This window comes from Dioscorea cayenensis, chromosome 16 (assembly GCF_009730915.1).
Source record: "Dioscorea cayenensis subsp. rotundata cultivar TDr96_F1 chromosome 16, TDr96_F1_v2_PseudoChromosome.rev07_lg8_w22 25.fasta, whole genome shotgun sequence".
NCBI classification, from domain to species: domain Eukaryota; kingdom Viridiplantae; phylum Streptophyta; class Magnoliopsida; order Dioscoreales; family Dioscoreaceae; genus Dioscorea; species Dioscorea cayenensis.
In genome coordinates, this window is record NC_052486.1 from 12459236 (window position 1) to 12475398 (window position 16163).

Here is a 16163-nt window from a genome sequence, read left to right on the forward strand (position 1 = left end):
AGGTCTTTGAATCCGGGTGAGAGTGTGTATGCTTTGGTGTAAAGTCCCAAAAGTACACCCGAGTGATCTTGCATAACCCAGTGCTTCTTCCCATTTGCATGAAACGAGATAGAACTTGGTTGGCTAGTGAATGGACAATGCTTTGCAACCTTGATGGTGCTTAAAACTTCTAGCGTTAATTCCCTATAGGTGGATTCTTCAATGGAGAATGATTTTTCGCACCCATCATGGGAGATGAGCTCAAAGATGATACCATCAAACTCTAACATCTCCAATACATCCCAATCTATTCTTTGAATGGTGCCAAACCCCTTTCGCAAAAAAATGCATAACGTGTCTTGTGGTCCTCATTCTTGAATTTTGTTTCATTGGGAGGAGTAGAACAGTTCCTCCCAGCTCTTTTGTAAGCCACTTTCTTCACCCTCATACCTACAAGACCAAGGGAAAACCAATCAACCAAGTATTAAAGAAATTAAAGCTTAATGGAATGAAAACTAGTCAAAATTGGCAGTACTACAGTAAACCCGAAAAACATTTTGCAAGAACTTTGCCTGTAAATGTAGCCAACCAAATTTACACCCACTTAGTTTCATTCCACAAATATTATAGCATCCAAAGAAAGAAAAAATCCCAAAGAATCAACACCAAGAACCATTAAAAGCCCAAGGTTTGAGTGATGAGAAGCTTACCTTAACCCCATAGTATGTGGGGAGATTCAAAAGCTTAAAATTTCCAAAAGAGTGTTTAAACTTTGAAATTTCTTCACAAAATAAGTTTAGAGGAGGAGAAGGAGAGTGATCCAGAGCAAAAAGAATTAGTGGATGTGGTGGAGAATTGAGAGAGAAATGAAAGAAGGAAGTAGAGAGTGAAAGTGAGAGGAAGAAGGAGGGTGAGGGCCCTTTAAGGCCCTCACTCAGGTGTTCCTTGCGGGCATGCTTGCCCCCACAAGCATGCCCTCAAGGTCTCTTAGTTTAGCTTACAGGCAAGCTTCTGCCCATATAGTAAACCATGAGGAGCCTCTGAATGGCTCACTGGCTAGCTTGCGGGCGCAAGTTAGCCCGTGAGCACTCTCTGTCTCACTTGCGGGTGCATTCGCGGTCCAAAAATGGCCAAATTCCAGATTCTCATCAACTTAGCCACCTCAAAACCCTAAAAACATTAAAAAAAAGCCATAATAAGCATATAAACACTCAAGAATTCATTTTCATGGTATCTAAACATCAAATAACTCAAGGCATTCTCAACAACATGGATGAAAAATAAAGGAAATATGATGAACAAAGCGACTAAATATGCACATAAACTAAAGAACAAAAACAACAAAAACTCAAAGAATACGAAAACATGAATGAAAAGAGTTTAGAAGCTTAGGTTGCCTCCCAAGAAGCATTTGTTTAGCGTCGTTAGCTTGAGGTGTTTTACCTCTTGATCATAGTGGGACCCAGAAAGTGTTGTTACCCAGAAAGTAATTTTTTAATCGTTGACCTTTGACTTTGAATATCCGTTTTTGTAGATGAGATATTTCGATGGTGCCTTGAGGGAATGCTTGCGTAACTGTATATGTCCCGTGCCACAGTGATTTCAATTTCTGACAATGCCCCTTGCATGTGCCCCGCAAGTGCACTGGTTTGTTGAAGTAATAAATCCCAGGTGAGTTGGTATCGTATCTACAGAGAATAGTGAATAGAAACACAATGATTGCTATTTAACTAGGATGAGAATGAATCAATGATGGTGTGAATAAGATTTATATGAAAAGACTAAAAGAAATAAGAAAGAGAGGCATGATAAAGTGAGAGGAAAGGCAATCGATAGAAGTGGGGTACTCGGACAATACTCCCCCTAGGACTAATGTTTCAAGTGAAAGAGCAACTATTATGTCTCCTAATTGATGCTTAATGAGTCATGGAAATCCTTAAATACACGGTCCCAAACCTAAGGTCAACCGTGACTAACTCTACAATATGTCCCGACGGAAAAATTGCTCAGTCTCAACACCTCACACTGTGTAAAATTGCATGGAGTTCTAGGGAATCCTAGTGATAAACTCTCTTTCTATGTATAGACCTAACCCTTTGGTGCAGGTGAAAGGCCCCTAGTCACATCAAAGCCCAGACACTTGAGTCACTTCAACACTTCACTCTGTTGCTCGCACAATTAAGCCCCAGCAGAGTTCATCCTCTACAACTTCACTCTATTGTGACCGCAAAGAACTCAAGGAAATGGAGGTAGGATTAATCACACTGGAGGGGAATGGGGACACTCCGCTACCTCTCGGCTCACCTTCTCAACCCTCTCCAATCAAGCAATGTCTAACCCTCGCAGTGTGTTACTCATCTACAATGGTTACCAAGATGGGCTCTCAACCCTAGTGTCACTCTAAGAGAGAAATCATTCAACAAGCATTCAATATTGGAACTCAATTAAAAACATCAATTAAGGAAAGCATAATAAAAGGTCAATGAAACAATAACATCCTATGGTTTACAAGTCCAAGTACCCACTAGGGGGTTTATCTCTCCATGGAGCACAATACAATCAACAATGAAATCGAAAGTAAAATCAAGTAATCCATAGGAAAACCCCCTTCGGTATTCGTGTAATTGTAGAGTGGCCTCGTCCTCTCCTATGGTCCCCTTATCAAGCCTAAGGCACACCTTACCAAATTGGTGCCAACGAAAGCTCCGCCAATAACTATGTTCCAAGAGAATCACAGTGTCATAACCAGAGAACCACTCCAAAAACCTTGTCAAAACCCCTCTAAACCCTAGCCGCCGACCTCTCAAAAGATGGAGAAAAGATGAGAAAAATGTTGCTAAAATCGGGCTGAAAAATGGGTTTGAATAGGCTGGAATCGGGCATCCACACGGGCCTGTGGAAATTCCACACGCACGTGTGGATTCTCTAGAATTCTGATTTTCGGTCGACTGTGAACAGTAACTACTACAGTAAATTGTTACAGTGAATTGCTACATGTTTATGCCGTAGATCGCGCCATTTCTTCAATAAACGGGTTCATTGGTGAAGATCTTGCTATCATTGCAAAAGTTAGGATATGCAAATGTGACTGCCTTTATGCCCCTCCAACTCATCGTAATTGCTTGAATACATGGAGGTTGGCACACATTCACGTATCTTAGAGCCCCACTTATGTCTTCGCATTTGTTCCTTCCAAGATTCCACCAAATAGTGCGTTCACGATCTACTTTTGGCTTTTTTTCTTAATACTTAGCTTCACAACCCTACATGCGTAAAAGAACACAAATACACATGTATTAGCACTTAAACCTGATAAAAGTAATGCTTATCGTAAGGAAAGAACACTTCGCATTCTTAACACACAAGCACTTATCAATTTCCTCGGAAAGATCTTTAGTCTAGAGTTGAAGAGTAGTACTTGATCTCCTTTTTAAAAGCATTTCGGTTGTTTAATGTGTCGGTCATGGTACTCCTTTATCTTCTCTTTGTAACATACTAAGGTTTCATATGCCAAGGTCTGCCATTCATCTAACTCGTTTAATTGAAACTTTCTCTTATGGCCACAAATATAAGGATCGAAGTTCAGCTACTTTATGGCCCAATAGGATCTATGTTCTAGTTCAACGGCCAGATGACATGCTTTTCCATAGACCAATCTAAAGGGCGTTGACCCGATAGGTGTTGTGTATGCAGTCCTATACGTCCAGAGTACATCATCAAGTTGGTCAGCCCAGTCCTTCCTATGATGGTTGACTGTTTTCTCCAAAATATGTTTTAATTCCCTGTTGAATACTTTAACTTTGCCAGTAGTTTAAGGATGATATGCAGTTGAGATTCTATGAGATACCCCATACCATTTCAAAACTTTTTCAAATTGAGGGTTGCAGAAGTGAGTTCTTTGGTCACTTATATTCACCCTCGTAGTGCCAAATTGAGCGAATAACTTCTTTAGAAATTTGACCATCACTCTTGCATCACAAGATGGGAGTTCTTATGCTTCTACCCACTTGAAAACAAAATCAACTGCAACAAGGGACAAATTTATTGCCTTGAGAACTGGGAAACGGACCCATGAAGTCAATCCCCCACACGTCGAACACCTCACAAGCTTGATTCCAGGTTTGCGGCATTTCTTCCCTTTTTGAGATATTGCCAGTTCTCTGACACTTATCACAGTACTGCACAAGTGTTTGAGCATCTTAGAATATAGTAGGACAGTAGAATCCTGTGTCAATCCACTGTAATGATCCCTGTCGGGGCTGAGTGACACTGTATTAAGATATTTGCCCTTCTTCCACCAAAACACACATCCTGACAATATGATCAGAGCAAACCCTAAACAAGTAGGGATCCTCCCAGATATAGTGCTTCAAGTTAGCGAAGAATTTTTTCCTTTGTTGATGAGTAAACCACTTGGGGAAGGTTTTTGTCGCCAGATAGTTTGAGATGTCAGCGAACCATAGAGTCTAATCTTCCACCACCACTTGAATACTACATATTTGTTCCCAAGGAAATGTATCATTTATCTCTCTTCCTTCCAGTATATCATCGTTAGGGTCCTCAAGGCATGATAGGTGGTCCACGGCCAAGTTTTCTGCTCCCTTTTGTCTTTTATGTCCAGATCAAACTCTTGCAGCAACAGTACCCAATGGATTAATCGCGGTTTGGCATTTGATTTATTCAGCAAGTACTTGAGTGTAGACTGATCAGTATACACAATTACTTTGGACAGCACTACTACAAGAAGTTCTTTCTCCGTGGTTGTGTAGTTCTCTTGGGCCGCGTTTCAAGTTTTAATTGCATAATAGATTGTATGAAAATGATTGTCCCTTCGCTGCCCAAGTACTGCACCAACTGCATAATCACTTGCATCACACATCAATTCAAACTTCAAATTCCAATCTGGAGATACTATTATCGGTGCCTCCACAAGTTTTTTTAAACTAATAAAAGCATTCATGCACTCATCATTAAACTCAAATGGAGCATCTTTTTCGAGTAGCTTTGTCAAGGGTCGAGCAATCAAAGAGAAGTTCTTGACAAATCTCCTATAAAACCCTGCATGTCCTAAGAAGCTTTTGATAGCCTTCATTGAAGTAGGGGGTGGTAGTTTCTCATTGGTCTCCACTTTTGCCCTGTCTACTTCAATCCTCTTTTGTTATATCTTGTGCTTGAGAACTACACCTTCCTTGACCATGAAATGCCATTTCTCCCAACTGAGTACTAAGTTTGTCTCCTCGCACCTATTCAGAACCCGCTCCAAATTTTTGAGACACAACTTGAACGATTCACCAAAAATAGAAAAATCATCCATAAACACCTCTATGATGTCTTCCACCATATCTTCAAAAATTGCTAACATACATATTTAGAATGTAGCTAGAGTATTGCATAGTTCAAAAGGCATGCGGCGGTAAGCAAATGTGCCATATGGACAGGTGAAGGTAGTCTTCTCTTGATCTTCCAGGGCAATAGGAATCTGAAAATACCCAGAAAACCCATCCAAGAAATAGTAATAAGAGTGTCCTGCGAGTAGTTCGAGCATTTGATCAATGAACGGTAAGGGAAAATGATCCTTCCTCTTAGCATTGTTGAGTTTCCTGTAGTCTATGTAAACTCTCCAACTTGTGACATTTCTGGTAGGAACAAGCTCATTCTTCTCATTGGTGATAACTATCATTCCTTCTTTCTTCGGCACCACTTGCACTGGGCTTACCCATGCACTATCAAAGATAGAATAAATTATTCCTGCATCATGTAGCTTGATAACCACATTTCATACTACCTCCTTCATGTCCGGGTTAAGCCTTCATTGGGCTATCACTGTGGGTTTGTGATTGTCCTCTATAAGAATCTTGTGTGTATAAAAAGATGAACTGATTTCCTTGATATCAGTGATTTTCCAAGCAATTGCCCTTTTGTGCTTTTTCAGTACAATTAGAAGCTTATCCTTCTGTTTAGTTATGAAGTTAGATGTTATAATGACCTGGAGCTTGGAACAATCACCTAAAAAGGTATATTCTAAATGCTCTGGAAGTGGTTTCAACTCTAGTTCAGGCGGTTCTTCAATTGATGATTTCAATCTCCCATAATTCCCGAGATTATGTTTCTCAACTCTCTCATCCTCTACTTTTGATGAACTGTCACTGCTAGAACTATCTTCTGTCACTTGAACCTCAACCTCAATTGAATATAAGTTACTCTCTTGCAAATGATCCATTTCTTCTAAACCTCCTAACCCCATTGGATTTATCTCTTGTTCAATCAGACTTGTTAACTGTGAGGACCCATCTGAGCTATCTCTTGATTTATTACAAACAGGGTTGAATTGGCAATTAAGTGGGAAATAATTCTCTACAAGGTTCGCCCCATCTGTCTCCATGTATTCCTTAAGAAATAGTTGGACCTTCTACCTTTCTAGAGCTGAATTGGTTGAATCCTCACAATACTCTTTCTTCCACCAATCATCATTAACATAAAAACTACCCCATCCAGTCGTCTCGCATGAGTGATGAGGATATGAATCATGTGAATAGTGGTAATTACCCCAATCATTAGGCAAAGCCATAGTTAAAGAAGACAAAAGAGATATTTACAAAAATAAAAGTCAACACACAAATATTTACAAGAGAGAAAGATAAGGAGATGCAATAAAGGAATGTATCAACAATGGTAACACAAAATAAAAAATGGTCAAATCAACACGCTTAAAGTTTTTCAAGTATTCCTCGTGGTCCTCGGCAACGGCGCCAAAAACTTGATCAACGTTTATGCAATCCCTCAAGTTCTATGTTTCTTTATATGGTTTATTTCATGGATTTGAACATGTATTTTTTTAGCATGAACAACTAAATCCCAAGATCACCGGAAGTTGGTGAACCTTGGGTTGAACTTATGCAATTGGATGCTGACACACCAATTTGTGTGCATGTTCTGCAAGTGCATGGGTGTCGAAGTAATAAATTACTCAACGGGGCGGGTAGTCGAATCCACAGGAAATATGTTACTAGTACTAATTACTTCTTTACTATCTAGCCTAATGATGAAGGGGATGATGTGATGTTCTAATGTGTAATAAAATGAATATCAAAGGTGAATATACAAGGGTAAAATAGAGGGATATCTCAATCAATAAAAGTAGGGCATTTGGGCAATACTCTTCCTAGGATTCAGGTATTAGGTACTAGGTGTGCAAATGGTTTCTAAAATGAATAGGTTAAGTTGTGGAAATTTAAAGATAACCAGATCTTGCCTCTAGATCACCGATACTGGTCCATTATGAGGTCTCGGTGGTGAAATCTTTGAGCCTCAACATCTCACAGCACATATAACCACATAGCACTCTAGGGATTCCAAAGGGTGTATCCGATTTCTAAGAATAGACCTAACCCTACATCTAGGTGAAAGGTCCCTAATCCCCTACAAGGTCTCAACAGAGAAATCACTTAATCTCACAACTCACACCAAATATTGTTGCTGGCAAAGCTCCTTGCATGTGACCCGCAAGTGCACGGGTTTGTCGAAGTAATAAATCCCAGGTGAGTGAGTATTGTATCCACAGGGAATAGTGAATAGAAAGACAATGATTGCTATTTAACAAGGATGAGAATGAATCAATGATGGTGTGAATAAGATTTATATGAAAAGACTAAAAGAAATAAGAAAGAGAGGCACGATAAAATAAGATGAAAGGCAATCGATAGAAGTGGGGTACTCGGACAATGCTCCCTCTTGGACTAATGTTTCAAGGGCAAGACCAACTATTATGTCTCCTAATTAATGCTTAATGAGTTATGGAAATCCTTAAACACACGGTCCCAAACCTAAGGTCTACCATGACTAACTCTACACTATGTCCCGCCGGAGAAATCGATCAATCTCAACACCTCACACTGTGTAGAGTTGCAAGACACTCTTGGGATTCCAAGTGATAAACCCTATTCTAATATATAGATCTAACCCTTTGGTGCAGGCAAAAGGCCCCTAGTCGAAATTAAGCCCTAGGTGCTAAAGTCACTTTAACACTTCACTCGGTTGCCTGTGCAACTAAGACCCAACGAAGGTCATTCCTTACCCATTCACTCTACTATCACATCGGAGGGGAAAGGGGATGCTCCGCTACCTCTCGACACAGCCTATCGACCCTCTCCAACCTTGCTTTGTCTAACCCTCATGGTGTGTCACTCATCCACAAAGGTTACCAAGATGGTCTCTGAACCCTAGTGTCACTCCAAGGGAGAAATCATTCAACAAACATTCAAGATTGAAACTCAATTAGAAACATCAATTAAGGGAAGCATAATAAAAGGTCAATGAAACAAAAACATCCTAGGGTTTACAAAATTCAAGTACCCACTAGGGGGTTTAGCTCTCCATGGAGCAAGATACAATAAATAATGAAATCAAAAGTAAAAACATGCAATCCATGGTAAAACCCCCTCGGTATTCATGTCGATGGTGTTGTGGAGTGGCCTCGTCCTGTCCAAAGGTCCCCTTGTCAAGCCTAGGACACACCTCGCCGAATCGGTGCTGACGAAAGCTCCCCCAATAACTATCTTCAAAGAGATTCACAGTGTCGATGCCGGAGAACCACTCCAAAAGCTTTGCCAAAACCCCTCTAAACCCTAGCCGCCAGCCTCTCAAAAGATGGAGAAAAGATGAGAAAAAGGATGCTGAAATTGGTCTGAAAAACGGCTTTAAATAGGCTAGAATCGTGCATCCACACGGGCCTGCTAATGTTCCACATGCCCCCTTGGAATTTTCACACGCCCGTGTGGATTCTTTGGAATTTTGATTTTTGGCAGGAAAATGTGACTGCCTTCGTGCCCCTCTAACTTATTGGGATACGCAAATTGGGATACGCAAATGTGACTGCCTTCGTGCCCCTCTAACTTATTGTATTGGCTTGAATACATAGAGGTTGGCACATATTCACATATCTTAGAGCTCCACTTGTGTCTTCGCATTTGTTGCTTCCAAGATTCCACCAAATAGTCCGTTCATGATCTACTTTTGGCTTCTTTTCTTAATACTTATGTTCACAACCCTACATGGCAAATGAACACAAAAGCACATGTATTAGCGCTTAAACCTGATAAAAGTCATGCTCATCATAAGGAAAGAATACTTCACATTCTTAGCACACAAGCACTTATCAGTTGCATAAGGCTCAGGGAACACGGAGATAGAATACACCAATCAGAGTGGAAAGGGGACGCTCCACTATCTTATGACTCACTCTCTCAATCTTCTTCAATCCTGAGGTTATAACCCTAATGAAGACCTCTCTCTCAACAAGGTGAACAAATCATGCAAACCAAATAGCCATATGATCAATAAGGCAAGCAAGCATTAGACAAACAAGAATGGAACTCAACCTAACTCTAATTAAATAGAAACACAAAGCAAATTCACATAAGATTAGAATCCTAGGGTTCACAAGGCCAACTACCCTCTAGGGGTTTAGCTCTCCATGGAGCAATATACAAAATATTCCATCAATGAATGGAAGTATATAAAAGCCATAGAAATAAACCCCCCTATATATGAACTGATGGCCTTAATGGAGAGCTTCGCAGTCTTGATGGAATCTACTCCGAAGCTAGGGCTGCTGGTGGCTTCCTTGATGCTATCGTGGAGGAGGAATCGATCAAAGTTGGTGAAGAAATCCCTCCTAGGCCACAAAGACCTCCTCTCCAAACCGTATCCATCTCACATCTTAAGAGCTGCATAAAAGATGTCAAAAGAATATTGCAAAATGGTTATTTATAATAAAAAATCAGGGCTGTCACGACCTCCATGCGACTATGTGAGTCTTTACACGTGGGCTACTAGAAATTTCTCTCAGTCACATGAACAGTGTTTTGGATAAAGTACTAGTATAGTGATTTGCTACAGTGCTTTTCTACAGTCTCTTCATAAAACATGGCTCACAAACTCTCTCTTGAGGCCACATGGTGAGGGACACTTCCATATGGTAGGTTATGAGGCTTCTCGTCATCGAAACATCATTGGGATGCACTTGCATTCTTCACACAATTAGGGACATGGGAGTGTGACTGCCTTGTGCCCTTTCAACTCAAAGTTTAGCTTGGATTCTCTTTGAAGTTGGCACACACCCCCATGTATATCAACTCCTCTTGTGTCTTGATCTTTATGTTGCACAAGAAACTCCCACACGGTGCCTTCATAGCCTATCTTTGCTCTCTTTTTTCTCTCATGGCCTTCACAATCTAATTGCATAAAAGAACACCAAATACAATTTATGAAACATAAATTATAATAAAAATGATGGCCAATGTGTGTAAAACATATAGAAAAATGTGTCTACTCAAGCACTTATCATATGCTTTAATTAATTCTATTGTATTTGGTGTGTTTAAGATTCAAGGTTGGTGTACTTTAATGTATTGGTATACATGAGAACTCTGTATGCTGATTTATAGGTTGTACTTGGTTGCGTGACCAACACCCTTGTACTAGACGCACTTAGCTTGGAAGGGATCCATGTACAAATATGCCATGTCCATCGGCTATTTTGTACCCTTTAAATATTAGGGTTGGACCTAGTTGAGTATCAGCCTTATTAGAGATTTCCCTTCTTTTAATGCAATCATAGGAGGATTTGGTCGGAAGGCATTCTGTATGAATACTAATAATGGATTAGAGGTCAATTGGCGTGACCATCGAGTTGACCTATCTTAGGAATCTCTTTGTCCAAACCACATGTTGCATAGTAGTTCTAGCATCCTTCTCACTTTAGTAGCCTAGGGGAATCCACATCCGTGACCAGCTTCATCCCTTGATTTTTACACTTGTTTTACCTCGACTGTAGACATCGGTCTTAGAGTTCTTTCTATTTCTTTGTAGTTTAGAATACTCACTCAAATTTGTAGGCTAGACAACACTTGAAGAGGAAGTATGGGTAGCTCCTTGGGTCCTGGGAATACGACCCTCTCGTGCTTGCACGAGAGGTATTACTTGACAACCCCATGTACTTGTGAGTGTCACACTAAGACTCTTGGTCCAAACCACCAATTACTTGGTAGTTCCAACATCCTTCTCAATTTACTAGCCCCAGGGGAATCCTTACCTATAACCAGCTTTATCCCTTGATTTTTACCTCCACTTTACCTTGTCTGTAGATATCCATATTAGAGTTTTTTCTACTTACTTTGTAATTTAGAGCACTCACTCAAATCTGTAAGCTTGACAACACTCGATGAGGAAGTAAGGATAGCTCCTTGGGCCTTGGGAATACAACCCCCTCGTGCTTGCACGAGAGGCATTACTTGAGGACCCCGTGCACTTGCGGGTGTCACACCAAAGCTTATCAAGGGGATCCTCATGTTTATGATTCTCTGACAATTCATCCTTTATCCATGTGTTCTGCACATAATCAGAAACATAGTCATCCATAATATCTAAAGAATAACACCTGTCATTAGAATCTATAGAGTGGTGCATAGCATCTCACAACTTGAACACAAACTTCTTCTTCATTGCCCACTCTTAAAACCATCAGACCATTCCATTCTTGACATTAATTAAAGCTTGCAAAGTTACCAAAAATGGTCACCCAAGGATAAAACAAACTTAGGTCTTGTCATCCAAGTCTAAAATAAAAACATCAACCGGGAAGATGAATTTGTCCACTTTTACTAAAACATCTTCGATAATTCTCATTGGGTGACAAACAGACCGATCGGCGAGTTGCAAAGTCATCTTTATTGGCTTAAGCTCACTAAGCCCTAACTTTTGGAAACTCTTGTAGGGCATTAAATTAATTCTTGTTCCAAGATCAGTAAGTACTTTCTCATCGATCACTTCCCCAATTGTACACAGGATAATGAAACCTCCCGAATCTTTCTCCTTCTTGGGGATTTTGTTGGAGATGATGTAGTAGCATTCCTCACTCACTCTTACCATGGCTACGTTCTCTAGCTTCCTTTTGTTAGTCAGCAAATCCTCGAGGAATTTCGCATAGTGAGGTAGCTGAGCGAGAGCTTCAACAAATGGAACATTGATATGTAAGGTTTTGAACATGTCAAGAAACTTTTTGATTTGCTCCTCTAATAACTGTTTAAATGTATGCATTATCTTATATGTATTTTATACACTTAACATGGATTTTGTTAAGAATTGATGCCTATTTTGTGCTTAATCATGTGTTATTTTCTTGGTAGTTCACAAAGAAACCATGGAGAGTATGAGGATACAATTAGGGCAAAAAGAAAGTGAAAACTAGGTTGTGCAGTAGCATACCAAATTTACAATAGCTGGATCAATTTAGTAGATTTACTATAGTAATTTCACTGTAGTAGTTACTGTGGCACCAAGAGATTTTTTGAGACAAAAACTTTTTGCCTAACTTATACTGGCCCCATACGGGTCTTTATTAGACCCATATGTCTCCATGTATTGACCTCTGTATACAGTGGGAATTCATCATTTTGGGCTTCTTATAGTCTTCATACAGCTTCCATACGACCTGTATGGCTTTGGTGGTATAAAAGGAGTCTTTTAGAGCTGGAAACATAGTTCTTGGCCACCATTAGAAGAGGTGAGAAAGCTAGAAATGGTAGTGATCTTTCAAGGTAATTTCAAGGGCTTTTGAGGCTTCAAGGCATTATCCTTCAAATGGGAGATCCAACACCAAGCAAAGAGAGGAGTCTTAAGACTAGGAAGTTACCTTCAGCTAGGGAAAGTATCCTTCGGCGATCTTTGGGAGAGGGAAGTATCATTTGTCCCAATCTACCTCATCTTCATAATCTTTCCATCAAGGGAGTGTCATTTATGAACTTCTCTTGTATTTTGACGTATATTGTTGTTTGCATTTGTTTGATGGCACACTAGACTCAAAATGCCACCGGTTGTCAGTAAACCTTGGGTGGTTCAGATTGTATTTTGAATGATTGATACTGAATTCTATTGCTTGGATGTGATTTGTGATTTAATCCATTGTGCCTTCATGTTAGAATTACATATGGAGAGATCTGTAATTCTTTTATAAGTTGTACACATCGATGTGACCTACTCATGTGTATTAGATCTTGAATGGATTAAAAGGGATTGCTTGTAAGAACATGCCAAGATATTCGATATTGGTAGGTTTCTGATTCTTAAGACTAGACCTAGAAGTAGTTTACTCTTACTTTGGGATTTCCTTGTTCTTAATGCAATCATAAGAGTGTTGATATGGAAGAGATTCCCATTAACAATCGTATGCGATTAGGGTTTAACTGCCAAAAAATTTGTGTTAATATAATCTAGAAATCCCTTTGTCCAAACCACCTTTGCATCTTTAGTTCTTCATCCTTGCATCATGATGACCCTTTAAGGGGATCCACATCCATGGTCCTTTGCATATCATTGTTGTCTTTTTAACCTCTTGCTTAAATCTTCAATTCGTAGTGGCCTTTTATTTGTTTTATTATATTTAGTTAAGTAGATTTTCTCACTTAAGAATTAGGCAAGAAAGTAGGTGGTTAAGGAGTAATAGGAGATCCTTAACCTCGAGAAATATGATCCTTGTGTCTTTACACGAGGAATTACTTGGCGACCCAGTACACTTGCGGGGAATCAATCAAGTTTTTGGCACCGTTGCTGGGACACTTAAGGAATACTTGGAAATGTTTAGCTTATTGCTCTTTACTTTTTTTATTAATTCATTCATTTATTTTCTTTTTCCTTTTTCCTTTTGATCTTAACTCTCTACCATCTTTCTTGATTTTGCAAGGTAGCATGCATAAGATGTGCGAATCCATCAAACTTAATTGAGCAGGATAGTGAAATTAAAAAAACCTTGTATCAGAGACTAAGACAGAAAATGGTGAAGGCTTAAGTGATCAAAACATTTAAATTGTGGATATAAAATCATCAATCATGGTCGAAGAGAGACGCACTTTGTCCGAATATGAAAGACCACAATTCACGGGCAAGGAATTTAGCATCCAAGCACCAACCATTGTCTCCAACAATTTTGAAATCAAAGCAAGTACAATTGGCATGTCTAGAATTCAATTCAATTCAATGGCCTTGCAAATGAGGATGCACATAGTTACCTTTCACCAAATTTGTTCTATCTTCAAGATAAACTGGGTATCCGATTATGACTATTTCCATTCAATCTCAGAGACGGGGTATACCATTTGCTCACATTTCTATCACCAGGGTCATTTTAGACATCGATAGACATGGTTGAAAAATTCCTAGGAAGGTATTTTCCACCAAGTAAAGTGGTCAAGTTGAGGCAAGAGATTTTGGAATTTAAATAAAGCGAGTCAGGGACACTATTTGAGGCTTAGTAAAGATTTAAAGACCTCCTTGGAAGATTCCTTCATCATGGACTTGCTTCATGGATGCGCGTGTAAATAAATTACAATGGGATGAACTATTCAACTCACCAACTCATTGATGCCTGGTGGGTGGATCCCTTAGCAACAAATATCCCGATGAAGTAGAGTAACTACTTGAATCTATGGCTAGTAATGAATCTCATTGGGCTTCAAGAAGAATCCCGTAGAAAGGAGATGGAATTTATGAAGTTAGTAATAGTGATGCTCTCATCGCAAAAGTGGATGTTTTCACCCAGAAAATATATCTTCTGATGGGTAGTAAGTAGCTCATGGTCAAAATCAGTTATGAGTTGCAGTACTTGTGGTGGTAGGCATGGAGTTACGACTATCGTATTGCTAGCTTTCCTGTCGCGCGTATAGAGAACCGTTGATTACATTTAGGGACAAAGAAATCAAAGGAATACATATAGCACAACTTATAATCATGGGTGGAGGAGTCAACTAAACCTCTCATGGACCTAGGATCAACAACAAAGGGATGCACCACTACAGGGTTCCCAATTTTTAGCAACAACCACAAGAGAAGAAATTCACCACTGAATATGTTCTTACCTAATTCATGATTAATACTAAAGCAAAGTTTTAGAACATAACTAGTAGCATGGATACATAGAGAAAGCTAAATGCACATCTTACTCAGCATGTCAGACAGTTGAACAAGATAGGTTCCATATTGAGAAATCTCCAAGCTTCCATGCAATCACTTGAGCATCAAGTTAGACAACTAGCTAAGGTGAATTCTGAGCATCCTTCAGTCAGTTTCACTAGTAACACTGAGAAAAATCCAAGGGAGTATTTGAAGGCCATTGATCTGAGGAGTAGAAAGCAAGTTGAGACAAGGGTCGAAGATGACCCAAGTGTCAAAGAAAAGAGGGTACCCATTGAGGCAGACCCTCAATCAACTGAACCAATAGTTGAGGGCAACAATAGGGAAAGAAATAATGAGTCTCAATCACGAACACCATTAAAATCACCCAAATACAAACCTCTAATCCCCTATTCAGCAAGGTTAAAGAAAAATAAGGATGAAGTTCAATTCAGAAAATTTATCAACATTTCTAAACAACTCCAGATAAACATCCTGATAGTTGAGGCATTAACCCAAATGCCTAAATATGGCAAGTTGTTGAGAGAACTCCTCACTAGCAAAAGAAAATTGGAGAAAGAAGGCACAATTGGACTCACTGGAAATTGTTTGGCCATCTTAGAGAAGAAACTCCAACAAAAATTAAAAGATCTAGAATGTTTTATAATTCCATGTGTGCTTGAAGGAGGAGTTCAAGAAAATGCATTAGCGGATTCTGGGACTAGCACCAATGTCATACCCTACACTATGTACCTAAAGATTAGCTTTGATGACTTGAGACCTACATGGATGACTCTACAGTTAATAGACCAATCAACAAGGAAGCCTCATGGAATTGTGGAAGATTTATGTGTCCGAGTAGACAAATTTGTATTCCTTGTAGACTTTGTAATCATGGATATCGATGAAGATACGGAGACAGCTCTGATTCTTGGTTAACCATTCCTTATTACTTTAGGGACCCTCATTGATTTAAAAGGAGGAAAACTAACTTTGAGGGTCAAAGAAGAAGAGGCGGTGTACTAATGTACTCTCCACAAGTGCATGGATCATTACAAGTAATGCAGTGGTACCTTGTTAGGGGTAGGGTTGTCGAACCTTAGGGACTACACTCCTAGCACTAGTTGATCTTCTAATGTCAAGCTGGATCACTATTTCAAGGTAAAGATGATAACTAAATAACCTAAAATGGGGAAGGATGACAGGTAAGGCCTGAACATGAACTAGGGGAGAAACACGGA

At 39.5% G+C, this 16163-nt stretch overlaps 1 protein-coding gene across 1 annotated transcript; it reads left to right on the top strand.

The window, feature by feature from the left end:
* The first annotated feature begins 15030 nt into the window (after positions 1 to 15030).
* On the top strand, positions 15031 to 15861 carry LOC120278519. Its single transcript, XM_039285299.1, has one exon. It carries the CDS (start codon positions 15031 to 15033, stop codon positions 15859 to 15861), a length of 831 nt encoding a protein of 276 aa, XP_039141233.1.
* The last annotated feature ends 302 nt before the right edge of the window (positions 15862 to 16163 follow it).

Bases quoted from the DNA above. Each gene is read 5' to 3' on its own strand.
- LOC120278519 (XM_039285299.1), top strand. From the start codon at position 15,031: ATGCAATCACTTGAGCATCAAGTTAGACAACTAGCTAAGGTGAATTCT.